The sequence below is a fragment of the Candoia aspera genome, chromosome 1, assembly GCF_035149785.1.
Source record: "Candoia aspera isolate rCanAsp1 chromosome 1, rCanAsp1.hap2, whole genome shotgun sequence".
NCBI classification, from domain to species: Eukaryota; Metazoa; Chordata; class Lepidosauria; order Squamata; family Boidae; genus Candoia; species Candoia aspera.
Genome location: NC_086153.1, coordinates 173,012,455 through 173,031,567, shown reverse-complemented (window position 1 = coordinate 173,031,567; position 19,113 = coordinate 173,012,455). Strand labels below are relative to the sequence as shown.

The window sequence follows — 19,113 nt, the reverse complement described above, 5'->3', positions numbered from 1 at the left end:
ATAAATTGTCTTCTTCTTGTCTTACACCTTTCATTTCTTTCACTTTTCAAAAAAATTCTTTTCTATTCCCGGCATAATATTGCTTACCTTGAAATGGCATGATGGGTATGCATATATGTAAATACTGATTGCTGATTTATGTGCAATAGGGTTGGTGTTGACTCTTAGCAACCACATGGGTAGACCTTCTGCAGGATGATCTATCTGTTCCCAATCTGGCCCTTCAGGTCTTCCAACAGTGTACCCATCCACTTGTTGCTGGTCATCCTCTTCTCTTTTTCCACCTTTCCCAGCATTATAGACTTCTCAAGAGAATATGTAAATATACTTGGACAGAAAACCATATTTAAGTTCCTCTTCTGAAAATAACATAATAACTGTTTTACATTTATGTGTCTTCCCAGGTGGATTGTCTTAGCCCTGCAAACCATCAGAGACTGTGTGTTTTGTTCAGTAGTTGTTCAGCCCAATCTGGCAACGCTCCAAGTGCCTGTGTTAGCCCATGGTATGATACTGATTTTATTAACTTTAACTACTGAAATGCCTGCCCTAAATACTTCCCTTTTATTTTGAGGTAAGTTAGTGCTGCTGTTTTTATTTGTTTGTCTTGGCACATGATTGGACAATACAAGTGAGAATTGTACAGGTTTCTCTTCTCCCCACTTGGATTGAAGAGATTTAATATTTTCAGAAGAGCAAGCAGCAGTACTAACATTCTTCACCTGGGGTTCTAGTTTCTCTACCCTCTCATAAGCTCTGAGCTGAAAAGGCTTATTTTTACAGCTCTGACAAAGGAAAATATTTAATTTCTAACTGGTAGAGTTTTCACCACTCAGTATAAAGATGTACAGAGATAGCTTTGAAAAAAACTCGCATCAGCTGGCTTCCGGAGGAAGAAATGGAGGACTGAAGAGCGGAGCTGATGACCATGGCGAAGAATGAAGAGCCGGTAAGTAGATCGGCTCTTCAAACCTCTCCCGACGAAGAGAGGACAGGAGATCGCCCACAGTTGTTCCTCATAAGGAGACCACAAGACAGTGATCTCTGGTGGGTTTAGAGCTCTGGGAGACGAGAGAATAGCCATCTTGCTCAAACCGCAGCCAGTGCCTTTAAAAGGACATTAAGTTCACATACTCCCTTTTCTAATCACATTCAGAAATTGCTTGTTAACTACTTTTCAGCTATTAGAGACCTTCGGATTGACAAGTCTGAAAATATTGGGTAGCCTGCCTTTAATCCTTAATGAAAGAAATTTTTAAGTACAAGCTTATTAACTTTAAAAAATTGAAATAAACAGCAAAAAGCTAATTAAGACATTTTTTTAGAAAGTTATAAATGGATTAAGGGTCCAGATAAATTTGAAATAAGATTTTGGAATTAATTATAAAGAATTCTTTCTGTGGGAAAGTGGACTTGTTTTGAATTTTTTCTAGGACATAATAAAGATAAGCAATTTTAAAATTGGACACTAGAGGGAATTAAAGATTTTAATTAAAGAAAAAAATAATTTAATTTTAATTAAAGGAGAAGAATACATAAAGCTGATTAACAGCTACAGAATGATGCAAAATATCAAACATTGGAAATACTGAAGGACATTTTTGAAAAATGGAATCAGAAGTTAATATCAACAATGTCAGTAGCAACATTTGCTTCTGTGGATAGACTGCATCCAAAAGATGTTACGGAAGAAGTGGCAGAAGAGGAACCAGTTTTATCTGACAAGACAGAGACAGAGTTGACACTGAATGTGGATCTACAAATGACAGGCTACACGAATGACATGGAAAAAGATATGTCATTGGATATACAAAAGAAATTGGTTGATGCTTTAAAAATCAAAAGGGTATAATATACTAAACTAAATGAACTAAATAAAGTATAATAAACTAAAGATAATAACCTGGATAATTCTTTTATATTGGATTTACAAAAGAGGTTTGTTAAAGCTTGGATGAACCTTGTGAGAAGGGGCAAAAAAGATGAAATCAAGTTCTATGACATTACTTGAATAGACTAAAGATTAAGATTGTTAGAAGGAAAAGGAAGGAATATAAAGTTAGTTTATTTGGTCAAGGTTAAAATAGATATGTTGTTATTTCTGGTAACCCTTAATGGACTTTTGCTGACACCAGGACTGAAGTGACAATGCTTTATGGATTTGTTTATAGATAAGAGATGGGACATGGGATGAAGAGATCATTGGTTATAAAAGAAGAGGTGAAAAGTTACCAAAATCGTTTATTCTTGTGAAGAATGTTGGAAGTCACTTCTTTATATATTTCCCCTTCCTGCCTGCCTTCTTTCCGTGGTTTTTTTTCTTTTTCTTTTCCTTTGCATTTTTTACTCTTTCTTTCTACTTTCTTTTAGTCTGAATTAGTTTTTACTATTGCACTTATAATTTTTAATAAAATTATTTTTTAAAAAAGAAATCACCTACTTATGGTTGCTCAGAGCAACAACAACAGCAACAACAACAAAAGAAAACCCACATCAGCTGCAGACACATACACAGAGAGAGAGAGTTTGGGTTCTGGCCTCCATGCTGTGGCTACCAGAGGTGTTGGACACTCACTGGTGTTGGCTGTTCCTTCTTCTTTTGGTGTGGCTTGGTTATGGGAATATTGACCTCATGGAGGATTGACTGCAGGTATACCAGGAGGCCATTATTCCCATTGGTGCAGAAAATGACCTCCACAGGAACTGTGGACTTCTGCCTCCACAAAGAATATTCCTAGGAGGCTTGTAAACGTGCAGCTACTACTACTAGTAAACAACACAGGGTTTTTGTAAGCCTTGGGGAGAGGTCCCTTTGAGACACCATCTTCTTTTTTCTCATCCTATAGCCTTGTACTTTTTTCCCTCCATAGTTTTTCCTCCACTGAATGGTCCATCAGTGGCCCAAAGAATGGGACTTCAGGGGGAACCCAAAACCCTGGCAGAGTTCAGTCAAGATGCATAAGATAGCACACTTTTCAAGAGTTCCTAATCAACGCTAGGCTCCAGATGCAGCTGTGCCAGCAGAAGATCCCTGACCAGGGTTGGCCAGTTATTCATGTTATTGTCTGTGAGGGTACCACAGCAGTAACAAGTAGGCAGTGGTTTTTCTGTTGACATGTTTTCCTCCTATCTCAAGGACAAGAGGAAAGCACGTTGCCATTGCTGTGTGGATAAGCTGAGGTATACTTTCCAGCTGACATAGCAATAAATCAGATAAGCAACACTTTGTTCCTCTCCTCCCCAAAGTCTGGTAAAGCACTTAATCTTCTCCAAAGGATCGTATAGCACTGCAGTTGGTGCTGCAAAGTCTGTGCAACTCATCACAAATCAAACCTGGAATGGCATTTTAAAAATTGGGAACAGACTCAAAAAGGTTAAATAATTTCTGAGATATAGACAGAACTTTTGTTTTATTTAAGTTAACTATGCACTAGCATTTTATTGAGCTAATACCTTGCAGTGTCTGGCATTCTTTTATCTATTTATTTTATTTACTTATGCAATTTATATACCACCTGAATCCTCATGGACTCCAGGCAGTTCGCTTTGAACAAATGGCAGATCAGTATAACGTTTGATATAGTGATGCAGTGTGCTGCTTCTGTCTTCCGTATCATAAAATATGCAATAGCCTCATTTGCCCCCAGCATATTGATTGACTGACTGAATTTATTTCCTGCTGCAGTCTTGTAACTCGTAGTTATTTGTTTTGTTTTGATCATTTTATCGGGTTTACATTTCAGAGAAGCAAGGGAGCAGCACTAATTGTCTAAGTGCAGTAGTGTAATGTTTATAGTGAATTGGAAATCAGTTAAATGCTGTAGAGCCACACTTTTTTTCTTTGACATTTGGAAAAACAATAAGGGCCTCTTGCATGCAGGAAATGTCTAATAACCTCCAACTATTTTAAAGGTAACTGTCTTGGTTTCAATTTTTTTTAGGATGGTAGTAATGGAGTTTTATGGGAAGAATGACCTCACGTTAGGTGTGTTTCTAGAAAGATATTGTTTCAGGTAAGAATGTTTGATTTTTAATCTCTCTTGAAAGAATGTAGAATGAAAATGAGGAAATATAACGTAAGAAGTAGATGTTCCATGCCATTGTAATAGCAAGCTACCCATGCATTTCCTCAGATGGAGTAAAGTAGAGTAGATCAGGGTTTCTCAAGCTTTCTGCAATCATGGACCACTAAGTAAACATTTGGAAAATGCAGGAACTCCTCCCTCCCAGAATTAAACAAATTCTTTAATTAAATTAATTAATTAATTAGGTTTAATTAAACAAATCAAACTTCCTCCTTTTTCATCTTTAAAAGCATGAGAGTTTTTGTTTTTCAGAGAAGAAGTTGTATCTTGGTATGCCTTCCCATCCCCTCCATTTCAAAAGGCCCTTTAACATTAAATTGTAATTGTAATGCAAAATTAAGTATTTGTTTACCATTTGAGATTTAAGTGGGCTCTGCCCTGTCCAGCTGACTGGCACTGAACAAGGGGGCGTGGGTGTGGAGATGGTGATAGGCTCTGACTGGTGAATGAGGGAAGGATGTGATGGGCTACAGTTTAAGAATCACTGCTGTAGAGTATCAAACTGAAAGAAGTTTCTCAATTATTTTTTATTGCTTGAAGGCCCTCCTACCAGTGCCCAAATATGTTCTGTGAAACTCCAATGGTGCACCACATCCGTCGCTTTGTCCATGGACAAGGCTGTGTACAGATCATATTGAAGGAATTGGACTCTCCGGTGCCTGGTTATCAGCATACGATTCTCACTTACTCCTGGTGTAGAATATGCAAGCAGGTAAGGAGGAGATCCTGTTTGTCTTTTTGCAGGGCCAGGTGGTTCATGTTGGAGCTCACATCCTGGCAAATTTACAAGAAGAGGCACAAAATAAAGGATTGTGGAGGAAAAGTCCATTTTGAATGCACAACAATGTCACTATTAGGGCATTCTGCTTTAAAAGGTATTTCTAGATTTGCACAAGACAAATAATTATGATATCCCCTGTGTTTATTCATAATATATAGAATGTGCTCTTTCTTTTGAAAACAAACAAAAACACAACCCTCCTGTTCTGTAGCATTTTATGAGCAATGTTGAAAGGTGTTCAGTTTCATAAAAGTCCATGTAAAAAAAAATCCCATCTGAAAATAAAATGAAAGTAGAAGATCTGAGTATAATAACAACAGTGCTTTGTTTTCCTACAGTAATCGCATTGAATGCAAACATAATGTCATATCAGTTCTTAAAACAGACATTATTATGGTTGATCGCACAGCCAGCCAGATGTTTAGACTGAATTTGGCATTTTTGTCCGCCTATTGAGTCCTTCCCGAGGACCTGGGATGATGATGATGATGATGATGATGATGTTGTTGTTACTATTATTATTTCCAGATTACAGGCAGGGGATGACTGAGATGGAGGGAGAATGAATTGAACTGAACACTGAATTATGGAGAGATTTGATCTAGGGACTTCCCAGCTCAGAGCTTATGCTCTAGAACAGCATCCTCTTTATGGTCTTCTCCAGACATGCTCGGGCTCCAAATCTCATTTAAAGTCCAACCTATCTGGAAGGCCTCGATTTGGAAAAAGCTGCTCTTAAGCATTATGCCATGGAGCTCTCTGGGGAATAACAATTGCAGTTAAAAAATTGTAGGTGAACAAGAGGCAGTTGGGCTACCAGGTGGGTGAGAGAGTTTGTCATGGCTTAAGCTATTTGCCTTTTTCAAAAGGCTCTACAGGTAGTTCTCACTTAATGACCATTATTTTAGTGACTGTTCAGACTTACAATGGTGCTGAAAAAAACAACTTACAACTGGTGCTCACACAACCGTTGCAGCATCCCCATGGTCACATGATCACAATTTGGGCACTTGGCAACCTGTTTGCATTTACGACTGTCACAGCATCCCGTGGTCACGTGATCGCCATTTTTGACCTTCTGGCCAGCTTCTGGCAAGCAAAATCAGTGGGGAACTGCATGATTCACTTAACGGCCACATGGTTTGCTTAACGACTGTGGTGATTCGCTTAATGACTGCTGCAAAAAAGGTCATAAAATCAGGTCAGATTCACTTAATGACCGCTTTGCTTAGCAACCAAAATTCCAGTCTCAATTTGGTTGTTAAGCGAGGACTACCTGTATATGTCAGATTAAGTCAATAGTTTCACTTCTTACCTCTATGTAAGTGACATCCCCATCTGAAAGTAGGATGTTCCTGGTGTTTTCTTGACAGCTATCAGCATAAATTTAAGATCAGGTGTATGCTTTGTCCTTGTCACATTCAAGAATTACTGAAATGCAAGATAAAGTTGGTTTGAGTGGATTTGGGTGCAAGTCAAGGGTTTCCTGGGCATAAAATCAGTGTAACTTTTCCAGGTAACACCTGTGGTTCCACTTTCCAATGATTCGTGGTCTATGTCCTTTGCCAAATACCTTGAACTCCGCTTTTATGGGTACCAATACACTCGAAGAGCCAATGCTGAACCATGTGGCCACTCCATACATCATGACTATCACCAGTATTTTTCCTACAATCAGATGGTGGCATCTTTCAGGTAAAAACTCTAAATTACATTTTGTTTTAAAAATACATCCTTTCAGATACTTTCTGTCCAGTGTCATTTCAGCATATATTTTACAGGCTCTTCAAATAATGAAAGCCTCTACAAGCTTTCAAATAATTTTACGAATCGGACACAATTGAGTGGATTAAAAAAAAAGAAAAAATAACTTTCTAGCATCTTGAAAGCATGCTGAAAGTAGCCTGAAAAAAATGAAAATTAAAAGGGTCTGGTAGCACCTTCTCTGACAAATTTTATTAAAGGCATACCCTTTCGTGAGCTGTAGCTTAATTGCAGAGTACCATAATCTCAAACATTTTTTTTCTCAACAAATCCTTTTATTGGTTTTGGTAATTATGATGTAGAATTGTGAACAATTTTTAAGTCATCCATCCTAAAGCATTTTCAGTTCAAATATTTAATATTTCCTATTTTAATCTAGAATTAAAAATGCATACTCCAACCAAAACCATGTGTTTTTGCTTCCCTGTATATTGAATTAAATATAAGTTTCAAGCTATTTAAAAGGTTCCAGATTTTCCTTGTTTTGGAAAACAACTTCCTTCTTCCAGGCTTGTGCTTCTGTCTAGTATTTCCTTTAAACAGTACTTGAAAAATGAATTATGTTTCTGCCTGTGGTGACTTCACTGTATGACATACCTAATATCAGAATTAGTCCATTATGGATATAATAGATTAGTCCATTATCTTTCTTATTTGGACTAGAACAACTGCATCAGAAACTATATGGTCATGTATCGAATGTTTAATAGAAAAGGGCTGTCCTTTTCCAAAAACATCATTGAAGAGAATGTACTTGTAATGGCATTTTTGCACAACACTGCTGCTATCAACTGTGATTTAGCCACAAATGAATGATGTGGTCCCTCCTCCGCAGCAGCAGCAGCAAACCACCCAATTATGGTTTGTTTCTGGCAGCCTTTTGGTACAATCCTGGTGCTAAACAGGGATTAGGAATCTGGCTTGCAAACCGGATTCTGTGCCAAACACTCGCAGAAAGCCATACCTCCTCTGCTGTGCCAAACACGGCTGCCTCTGCCCTGCAAACGTTCTCTTTGGAAGTGCAGACTAGTGAGGAAGTGACCCCTCAGGGTCCAGGTCACCTCTGCCCTTTGGGCTTTTTGCCAGCTTCACTTTTTCTTTCCCAGGTTTCTTGGGTACGGATTGTTATTTAGGAGTTTTGCAGAAATGTGGAGGGGGGAATGGAGCAATTGCTCTTATTGAATAAGGAGAACGACAACAGCGCTCTCTGGATTTGTTCATTTCAATAGCTTTTGGATTGGGTTCATTCTGTGGGGATGCAGCAGGATGAGGCTTCAGTGAGGACTTTGCTGAATGGTGGAATTAGTCTTTGCTCTACTACGAATGGTACAGGGTAAAAAGATGACTCCCCCACCCCCCATCATCACTACAGCAGTAGAAGGAGTTGCTTCCCAACTCCCTGAAGTTGTCATTTCTGATTCTGTTCCACTGATGGGGTTGCAGGCCTCTATTTGACAACTTAGGTATTGTGACCAAACCATAGTTACATGTCCTTTAGCATGTCATTTAACATGGGCTGTGATACTATAAGAAAAAACTCAAAACAACTATTGTACCTGGAGGGAGGGGATTGTATTTATTCTCATTTGTGTTTTTGATAGTTCCTTTATCAAACAGAATTGTAAACAAACATAAATTACAAGGTATATTCTCTTAAGTGCACTTACAACTTTAATTACCTTTTACAACTATAACACTTGTGTACCATATGAAACAACAATATAACTAATGTTATCAGTGCAATTTAAAATACCAGATAGTATACCTTGGTCTTGTTTCCTTGAATTAAGCCAAGGTGTGGTCAGTTCTCTCCTAATGTTAAAATCGATTTGCTGTTCACATGGCATGATGCTTGCAGGCCTTACACCTCAAAGCTGTGTTTTGTTCTCTTCCTAGCTATTCTGCTATACGGTTACTGGAGGTATGTGTCCCTCATCCCAAGATCTATATCAAACGTCAAGTACCACTGAAGATTACCATGCTTCAAGATCTGAAAGACTTTTCTCAAAAGTAGGTTTATGTTCCTCCATCATGTCCCTTCTGAAGATTGCGTTATGCTTTGTTCATTGCCCTGATGTTGAAAGATAGCAAGTAACTGTATTGTGCACTTCATGCTGTGTGCAGCAGACTATGGAAGTAGTATGGTGATTGCCTCATGGCCTCAAAGTTGAAATATACCATCATATTTTTTTCTTGAAACTCATTGCATTTTCTGTAGAGTTCTTCTAATGCTTTGCTAGTTGTACTTCTGGATAGGAATTGAAGAACTCCCATTTGCCTGAACAAGTTACAATTTGGAATTTTCCAGTGATACTGATTAACATATACATTCAAGTCAGTTGAAAGGGATATGCAGTAAATTAACAAATTATGATAACCATAATAATCTTTTGGACACTGCTTGGGCTACTTTGGAAAATGTCTGTGATTAGTAAAAACGAGTAAGTAAAAATCTAGGGTTCAGAGAAAAAATACCATGTTCAGAGGTTACATACAAGTAGTCCTTTTTAGCGACCACCTCGTTTAGCGACCATTTGCAATTAGGACAGTGATGAAAAAGTAACATTGCAACCAATCCTCGCATTTATAACCTTTGCAGATCTGTAAAGCAAAGGTAAGCTGAAGTAAGATCATAAGCACAGGTGCGGTTTCACTTAGCAACCTCTTTGGTTAACGACTAAGATACCAGTCCCAATTGTGGTCACTAAACAAGGACTACCTGTATCTCTGATTCCTAGGTACTAGTAACTAACAGGAATGTTTAACCTTCATACTGTATCTGAATTCTTCAGGAGCATCTGATGGCTGTGGTGTTAGCTTGGGTTTGGTGGGGTTTTTTGCCCCCCTGCTCTAACAATGTGGTTTGCTGATTTCTTCTGAAGGGCAAGGCTTTCATCTCCTTTCTTGAAATTCCAGTCATTGCTTCTCTTTGGCAAAGCAACACTGAGATAAAGTGACATAATAGGGCCAAATGGTAGATGAGAAAAAAGATATTCAAAAAGTAGTTGGTTGCAAATTAAATAGGAGGCGTTAGTGTGATATGACTGAAAAAAAGGCAATTGCAATTTTATGTTGCATCAACAGATGTGTAATTTCCAAATCATGGGAAGTTATCCACTTACATTGGTCAGCCCTATCTCAAGTACTGTGTCCTCTTCTGGGTCCCACCATTAAGAAGCATTTAGAGAAATTGGAACAGGTTTAGAAAACAGCAACAAAGATTATGACTAAAATTTATTTAGTCATATTTAGATTTTAAAAGAGCTGAATATGGGAAAAACAACTGAGGGAGGATATGATGCACTTTTAAAATATTTGAAAGATGTCACATAAAAGAGGGCTAGACAGCAAGACATGAAATAATGGATTTAAGTCACAGGAAGACGGAATCCAACTAAATGTTAGAAAAAAGCTGCGTAAGAGTAGCAGCAGTTGAACAGTGAAACAAATTACCCAGAAAAAAGGTAGTCTTCCCTTCATTGAATGCATTAGATGGCCATCTATCTTGGATGCTTTAGTTTGGATTTCTGCATTGAGCAGGGGATTGGATTTGATGACCTCAGTGGCCCCTTCTGTTTTTTTCCTGCCTGGGAGTCCAGATTGATAATTGTGACCTAAACATGCTGGTTTTTGTTGCAATATTTCTTAAAGTTGAAAACCTTTTTCTTCTGCTCCACCTAGAAATTTAAATCCAAATGGCAGGGTCTTTGCTTTGATTTGCTCTCATGAACCTTTAGGTGCCTTTTGCGACATATTGTGCTCTTTTAAAAGAATTGAAAATGTTCCAATTGAGATGGTACTGCTCTGTATAAAGTTTAGTTCTGCCCTCTGTAAAATTTGCAGCATGTTAAGCATCAAATATTTATGTGCAGAGAATATCTATGCAGCATCACCACCCACTCTTGACTACTGGAATTTTGGGGGTTCCTTAAATTCACTAGTTATTTCTTGCATGTTTTTATGTATCGTATTTGCAACTAGCTCAATAAGAAGTTGCTTTTTTCTCCTCTATGTTTGATTCTTTACCTTTTCTCTCAACAAGATTGATAAATTTTGGACCTACTATTAAGTCTCTAGGTGGGTTGTTTCTTTAGAGATTTTTTTTGTTTGTTTTATTGCATTTCCCCTTAATTTTGACAATGCCCTTGAGTTCCCAGACCTTGGCTGTGGAACAGCCACAAAGTAAGTAACTGCAAGCAGGAAAGAGCAAAACGAGAGCAAATTTTCTGAAAACCATTTTCTTGTTCCCATCTGAATTATTCCTGTAAATTTTCTGTGAAATACAGCATATAGCTTTGAGTCTTTTCCCTCCAGGATATTAAGATATGCTCTGCTAAAAGAAGTAAATGCCTGTTCTAAAGATTGAAACTAAATTCCACTTGATTACTGGTTCATGCTTAGGGAACAAAGCAATCAAGAGAACTCACAGCTCCTCATTTATAGAAGCTCTCTTACATATTCTAGCGGCAAAATAATCTAGAAGATGACTTTTTTATTTGCACTCTTTTTCCTACTTTGTGGTTAAACTGTTCTGCTTAGTTTGCACAGAATATTTGAATTCTTTAAGAATGAAAAGAGTCATGTGTTAATTTTAGATGTTTGTTGCAATGGACACAACCACTTTTTCAACTAATGTGGATCCATGGAATACTTAATGTGAAGTGCCCAATACTGCATAACATTTTCACAGTATTACAGAACAGCAAGCCTCAGTGGTTGATTATTTCCTCTGGGGTATAAACTTAAGAAATCCATAGGTTTCCTTTCATGTAATATGTCTTTCTCAAGCCTTTAAATATTAATCATTTTATTAATTGTTTTTATCTTTTGCATTCTTGTTTATTTTATGATTTAAGCCACTGTGTGCACTCTGAACAGAAAAGTGAAATATAAATTGAATAAATACATAATAAAGAGCCAGTCTGGTCTAGTGGTTAAGGCACCCGGCTAGAAACCAGGAGACTGAGAGTTCTAGTCCCACCTTAGGCATGGAAGCCCAGCTGGGTGACCTTGGGCCAGTCACTCTCCCTCAGCCCAGCTCACCTCACAGGGTTGCTTTGTGGGGAAAATAGGAGGAGGAAGGAGTGTTAGGTATGTTCGCCACCTTGAGTTATTTATAAAAATAATGAAGGCGGGATAGAAAATAAAATAAAATAAGTAAATAAATAAGAAAACCTACTCGTTCAGTGTTTCTCAGCCTAGTACAGACCATTAGATTAGTTTCTTTGAAAAACGGCAACCTGCAGTACATTGGATTGAATTCTTAAGAGGAGCTTACAAGAGTGCAGCCTCTGAACGGGATCTAGTTTGGGTTCAGAGTTTGACCATTGTTGTTGCAGGATATCTCAGGTATATATTGCTGTTGATGAGCGCCTCACTTCTTTGAAAACAGACACGTTTAGCAAAACAAGGGAGGAGAAGATGGAAGATCTCTTTGCCCAAAAGGAGGTATGATGCATGACATGTTTATATAAATTGAAATTCTTGTTCATTCTACAAGATATTGAACAAAGTTGTAGCATACATGAAGCTAAAGAAAGCAGCAGTACCACTAAAGTGACAATTATTTTGAACCAAACACCAGGCCAATTTTCAGTAATTGGAGAGTAGTGTGGACAGAGCTGAGTTGAAACTGAAGTATTTAGTTAGATGCCATCAACTGTTACCATGCTGCTGAAAATGTGACATTCATTCCTATTAAGGATTCTGCAGAAATAAATATCCTGTAAAGCAATAGGCTGTGAATATTTGATTGATGTTTGACAGCCACCTGGAAGACATGGTTCTAGAGCAGTGTTTCTCAACCTTGGCAAGTTTAAGATGGGTGACTTCAAGTTCCAGAATTTTGGGAGTTGACGTCCACCCATCTTAAAGTTGCCAAGGTTGAGAAATACTGCTCTAGGAGAATGCAGGACAGGAGTCAGCCTCCATCTGAGAAAAGTCAGTTCAGGCTTGTTGTTGTTGTTGTTGTTCTTTTCTTTGATAGATGGAGGAAGTGGAATTTAGAAACTGGATAGAGAAAATCCAAGCAAGGATGCTTTCTTCTTCACTTGACACTCCTCAGCAGCTGCATTCAATCTCTGAATCTTTAACAGCCAAAAAGCAAAGTCTCTGTGAGATGTTGCAAGCATGGAATAACAGGTAAGAAAAGGTGCAATTTACGGCAATCCCTCAGTTGGAAAATTAAGGGTTATGTTTTTTGTACTGATTATTCTTCCTCCAATGGTCAGTTATGAGTAATAATCGGATTTCTTTATTAAAAACTGATAGTGTAATAAAGTGTGCATTTATCAGAAGTTTGGCACATTCTGAATCGGATGCATTGACTACAGAGCATAAGACTATATTGTCAGTTCAGTGTGGGTCTCAATTAACAGCCTAATCAATATGACTGACTGAACTCCAGATAAAAGAAGCTTGTTTGGCTTCATAGATTGTTCTCCAAATGGTTTATATACCTGAGGGAAAAAACGCTATTTGGTTCCTTGCTGGTACGATTTTTGTGGCATGAGATGTATCAGAACAGTAATGTGGAGTCTGTTGTAGGCTGCAAGATCTTTTCCAACAAGAGAAAGGGAGGAAACGCCCCTCAGTGCCACCTAGTCCTGGGAGACTGAGGCAAGGCGAAGAGAACAAGGTAATTGTTTTCGATAATTGTGACTATGTATTTAAAATTGCAGCTGTAAGTAGAAGTAAACAGTAAAAAGGCCTGACTTCTCTTTGCAAATAAAATACTATTCACTTAAATATTGGCATTTGCATACATTCTTGTAGTGCCTGAAACAGCATCCCTGTATTGCTAGTTCAGAAAGCAATACAGGGACCCGCCCCACCCGGTCGTGCAGGGAGGGCATGTTACAGACCTCGTCTGTAAAAGAACTCCATCTGGCGGGGTCTCGGAAGTGGGCCTTCTCTGCGGTAGCTCCGCCCTTTGGAACATCCTTCCCCCAGAGGTGAGACAAGCCCTCTCGCTCCTGGACTTTTGAAAAAGATTAAAGACCTGGTTTTGTCTGCAGGCTTGGAACGGGAGGGGGAATAATTATACCTGGGGATGGCTCGCGCTGTAAAGTGATTCTGAGGGGCCTGTTAAACTCAAGGACTGATTAAGATCTTTTCGCCATGTAGATTTTATTATATCTGTATTTTTACTGTATTTTGTATTGTAATGGTTTTGAATTGTAATCCTGTTTTATTGTAAGCCACCCATAGTCCCCCGTCGGGGAGAGATGGGCGGTGAATAAATGTATAAAACAAACAAATAAATAAAAATATACTTCCATTGTTTGTTTTGTTACAAATTGGCATAGTAAATCTAGACTAAAGTTAGGTTCTGCTGAATTCCTCTATGTGCAAGAGAGGAATTTTTGGAACACCTGCAATGCTTCCTGCAAATTCCGAAATTGCAGTGGAGAGTACCTGGTGGTTGTGTGAATTTGAGTTTCTACTCCAGAGAGCTACAGGGGTGAGAAAAAGTTTGTGGATCCTTTAGAACTATTTGTAATCCTACAGTACTGTGATCTATAGTGTGATCAGAGCTTCATCTAAGTCCTATTAATAGAAATTGTTGTTAAAACACCCAGTGTAGTATTCATGTCTTTACTGAACACACTGAGCCAAAACTCACTGAGTTTATTAGAAAAATATATGTGGAAACCTAGGGTAATTAAGACAATAAGTTAAGTAAAATATTGTAATCAGTGAGATGACAATCATGTGTGAGTTTAAGGGGGCTTTCCCTATTTAAAAAAAAGTATGTTGGTTTCCATAATCAAGAGTTTTCTCTTTATGACATAGATTTGTTGAAGTGAATTATGTCCTGATGAAAAGAGATTTTTGCAGACATAGGAGTCTGAAAAGGACTACAGAACCATTGCCAAAGTCCTTGACCTCCATCAGTCCACAATCAGGCAGACAGTTACAAATGGAGAAAATGGAACACCATTGATTCTTTCCCCAAGAACAGCCATTCATCACAAGGGCAAGGCATTCAATACTCCAGGAGATTGCAAAGTGTCTGGGATAATGGTAAAGGATTTATAGGTCATTCTTGCATTGTCTGGTATCAGTCTACCATAAAGAAAACATTGATGACCAAGCAGACTATTGGAACAGTGTTCTGTGGATAGATGAGATGAAAATGGAATTTTTTAGCAGAAATGTTATTTGGAAAAAGTGAAATGCTGCATTCCGACAAAAAAATCCAAACTGTTAAGCATGGAAGTGGCATTTCTTGGTTTGGGAGTGCTTTGCCTCCTCAGCACCCAGAAAGTTTAGCTCATCGAGAGAACAATGGATTCCAGATTCTACCAGGAAATTTTACAGGAGAACGTCAGAGCGTCTGTCCCTAAGCTGATGCTTAAACAGATGTGTATCATGCAGAGTGATAACTATGCTGTCCTCAAATATATCTACAATAGAAAGGTTGAAGCAAAAGGGAGTTTGTCTTTTGAAATACTGGAATCAAGAGCCCTGTTCCTAGCCCAACTGAAATATTGCAGCATGACCTGAAGCAAAGGTATGCATAACAATTCAAAAATATAGTGGATTTGAAGCAGTTCTGTAAAAAAGAATGGGCCAAAATATTGATGTGCAGAATTGATCAACAGGTACAGGAAATGTTTGGTTGAAGTCACTGCTGCTAAAGGAAATGTCATCAATTATTTAAGTTAAAGATCCACATACTTTTTCTAACAAAGGTAGCGAATATTGGCTCAATGTGCACAGTAAAGGTATGACACAGTACACTGTATATGCTTTGTTTGAGCAGAATATCTATTAACAGCACTTGGATGAAGCATAGATCTCATTGCAGGTCACAGTACTACAGGACTAGTTCTAAAAGCGACACTGTTTTTTTTCTGAAACTGTGTAGCACTTCTTCACTGAATGGAGATGGATGGCAGGAATATCCAATTATATTTCTTAAAATGAGAGCTGCTTCAGTTGTTCCAGAGAAACACCAAGAAGAGTTTTGAGGAGATTAGGTTTTGTGTGTGTTTGTGTGCATTAAGGAGGAGTGATTCAACTTTTGGTAAAATGGTAATGATTTGGAAGAAAAATTCTCAATATGAAGGAGGTAACTCTTCATTCTACAGATCAGTTCAATGGATGCGTCTCCTCGCAACATTTCTCCAGCACTTCAGAATGGTGAGAAAGGTATGCTGTGTATTTAAGAAGGCTTAACATTGTATGTTCAGCTTGTATCTTTGCATGTTTGCAGCTTTGCCATTTTCTGTATGGATGCTTGTAGCATCTCGTTCTGAAATACTGTAGTTGTATTTTATCTGTCAGTGGGTAAAAGGAGGGAAAGAAGATGCCTTCAGTGAAAATGCCATTTCTTAGCTGGGAGGCATTTCTACAGGCTGCAGAGCATGGGAAAAAAAGAGAAGCAAGGTTATTCAGTCACAACAGCCAGTTGTGATATGCACTTCTATTGCATTTCTACTTGAAAACCTGGTGCTTTTTTCCTTTCCTCTTACCATCCTCACTTCCTTATGACTCATGTCTCTTAGTTCCTGCATTCATCTGGAAGTATGTTCAGTTAAATAATAGGATAAAAACAGCTTTAATTAATTAATTGTCTTCATACTTGCATGGATGTAAGGCTGCTGCATCCTACCTACTGTATATGGTGCCCCTCTGTGAGCTTAAAAAGCTTCCCCCCGCACCCACCTGGGCTTCAGAACAAATTCTGGGCTGCCAGGCACCTGGGAGGCTGCCATTCATGTAGTCACCTTGATGGCAAGACCTGCAGGCCTGATCTAAACTATTGAAACATCCACTTTGCATTCACGGCAATGTCCCTCAGCAGATTTGGCTGGGGAGGTTGTTGCATACAGAAGAATTAAGTGTACATGCTTAGATTGCTAAAATATTCCAGTAAAAAGAAACTGCAACTGGCTGGTTTTCTTTGCACAGTCAACCATAAAGGCAGCATCAAGAGACTTTTTATGGATGCCTAAATCTTGATCTTGGTTGATACACTTTTAGTCTCAGTATCTTTGTTCTCATAAACTATGGAATATATTTGTGGCTCTCTGCTTTCTCATTTCTTTTCTTATATTTTCATGTAAATTTCTTGTAAGTTTAAGAAAACCTAATATGAATATGTATGCTGAAATATTTGAAAAAATTGGAAAAGAAAAAAACTGATCTGGTTCTACATATAGGTGAATGACAGTATCAGTGCTGAAGATTGCTTGTCCTGGTGTCCATGTATCTTTTTCAAGCTGCGCAAAATCCTCCTTAGTGGTTCCTAAAAGCACATGTTCCTTCTTTGGAAGTCATTCTAAGAATGTTCCTGTGTATATATATTTCCACAGAGGACCGTTTCCTGACCACTCTGTCCAGCCAGAGTTCCACCAGCTCTTCTCTACTCCAGCTTCCTACTCCACCAGAAGTTGTGTCAGACCAGTTGACAGGAGGGTCCTCATTTGCCAATGTTCACTCTGAGCCAGACACAACTAGTGGCTCAGAAGGTATCACTGGGGTCTTTCTCTCTTTGATCCTGCTTCTGTGCAGCTGTAGGCTGCCTTGGATGTCTGATTCTTTTTGTCTTTGCTACCTTCAAAAATGTTTGGTCAGAATGACATTTTAAGAAATCCCATGTGTACATATTGCCCAAAATACATAAGGTGACTTGGCTCCAAAACAAAAACTTATTGTTTTCTGCTGAACTTACTAGGTAACTTTGGGAAAGTCTCTCTTCCCTTGTCTCACCCCCATCATCTGCATTACAGGGGCATAGAAATGCAGGCTCAACTGACAGGGTTGTTTTAAGAATTAGAGTTGATGCATGAGACCTGAACACTATAACGATGATGACACAGTGAGGATCATGTAGCACTATAGCAAAAGGTTTCTTTTTGAATTATCAGTATTGAATTTATAATTAAAATGAGAAAAACATGAAATCTAGAGCCCCACAGAACTTAGCTACTGTGATTTTGATAAATAAAAGCTTGATGTTGTTACTATTATCCCATCTTTATTTTATACCCCTCAATGCAGTATACATAATGATCCTGTCTCCTATTTTCCCTATAACCCCCCCCTCCCCCCCGTGATGTGGGTTGGGCTGAGAGAGAATAACTGGTCCAAATTCACCCATCCAGCTTTTGGGCCTAAAGGAGGACTAGAACTTGTGGCCTCCTGGTTTCTAGTCCAGTACCTTAACCGCTACTCCAGACAAGCTTTCATTACCTTTTCACTTGGGACTAGAAATTGCTGGTTAGACCATACGAAGCAGAATTACCCAACTGGTATCTTCAAGTTGTGTTACCTGTCGTAGAATTTGTAAACATTTGGAGGGTTCAGAATACAGAAAGAGAGATGGATTTTAGAGACTGGTCTTTTGCAGTGATCATATTCTGTAAGTCTGGCCTTGCTTTTCTCAGAACTATAAAGGGTCTGATCAATGAATCTTTTATTTCAGAGCTTAACATTCACATTTTATTATTATTGGATTCTAGATTGATAAAGTTCATAGCAGCCTTGTTGACCATTTTCAAGAAGCAGGGATATAGTTTCAAAATTACTGGAGTCATCAATTTGAGAGAACAAATTATCTCTGTAGCATCCCAAAAGTGAACCTTTTAAAGAAATCTTGGAGTTCTAGCAATATTAAAAGTTGTATCTTCCTTTTTTATTCCAGATGTGTTTGATGGGCATTTGCTGGGCTCTACGGACAGTCAGGTGAAAGAAAAATCCACCATGAAGGCTATTCTAGCAAATCTGTTACCTGGAAACAGCTACAATCCGATTCCATCCCCCTTGTAAGTAAAATCCAGCTTGGAAGGAAAATAACTTCTGTACAATGGGTTTTTTGTCTTTGTGTTTGTTTTTTTTCATATTGCTCCTTGGCTGCAATGCCTATTGTCAGGTGAAAAGGCAGTAATATTTAATACATTGGATTGTATAGGGTGCAATATGATATTTCTGTGGAGTAATAGTTAATATGGAATGAGGCAGCTTTAACCTTTGTCTTCCACTAATGGTCTATTAGCCCCACAGGGACCTTAATATTAGTTTAAGAAGAAGTGCTGAGGATTTACTAAATGGCTGTACTGCTTGCATATTTTTTGTGATTTCCTTCTTGGGATTAGTATGCTAACTGGGAACTTGTGGTTTCAGTGAAATATTAGCATTGGGAAATAAAAGAGAGAACGACAGTTTTATCCTTATCCAGATATTTTAACTAGCCACCTAGCTAAAATAAAACTTACTACATGTGTTACTCTACCCCGGTGTGCTTTATTGTTGTATTTACTAGATTTTCCCCCCTCCCCCAATAATTTACTTTTAAAATGGGACAGTTTATTTTAGATTTTCTGAGAATATGGTGAAAGAGACCAATGAGTTTTTTCTGTTTAATTTTCCTTTTTTTGTGGGGGAATTGCCTTAAATTCATTTTTCTTTCATCTAAGAAATCCGTGATGCAGACCTGCTTGTTATAAACAAATGCTAAAGCATGTTGTAATTTTT

General features: G+C 38.2%; 1 protein-coding gene across 2 annotated transcripts in view; it reads left to right on the top strand.

Moving 5' to 3' along the window:
• The window catches only part of PIKFYVE (phosphoinositide kinase, FYVE-type zinc finger containing), an 89,808-nt gene that overhangs the window by 47,671 nt on the left and 23,024 nt on the right, over nt 1–19,113 (top strand). For both annotated transcript variants that reach the window (XM_063317932.1, XM_063317931.1), the window contains 11 exons: nt 405–505; nt 3,942–4,013; nt 4,626–4,797; nt 6,383–6,561; nt 8,527–8,640; nt 11,970–12,078; nt 12,617–12,771; nt 13,177–13,267; nt 15,726–15,786; nt 16,953–17,108; nt 18,284–18,404. In XM_063317932.1, the coding sequence (XP_063174002.1) occupies nt 405–505; nt 3,942–4,013; nt 4,626–4,797; nt 6,383–6,561; nt 8,527–8,640; nt 11,970–12,078; nt 12,617–12,771; nt 13,177–13,267; nt 15,726–15,786; nt 16,953–17,108; nt 18,284–18,404 (1,331 nt within the window). The remainder of the gene's footprint in view (nt 1–404; nt 506–3,941; nt 4,014–4,625; nt 4,798–6,382; nt 6,562–8,526; nt 8,641–11,969; nt 12,079–12,616; nt 12,772–13,176; nt 13,268–15,725; nt 15,787–16,952; nt 17,109–18,283; nt 18,405–19,113) is intronic.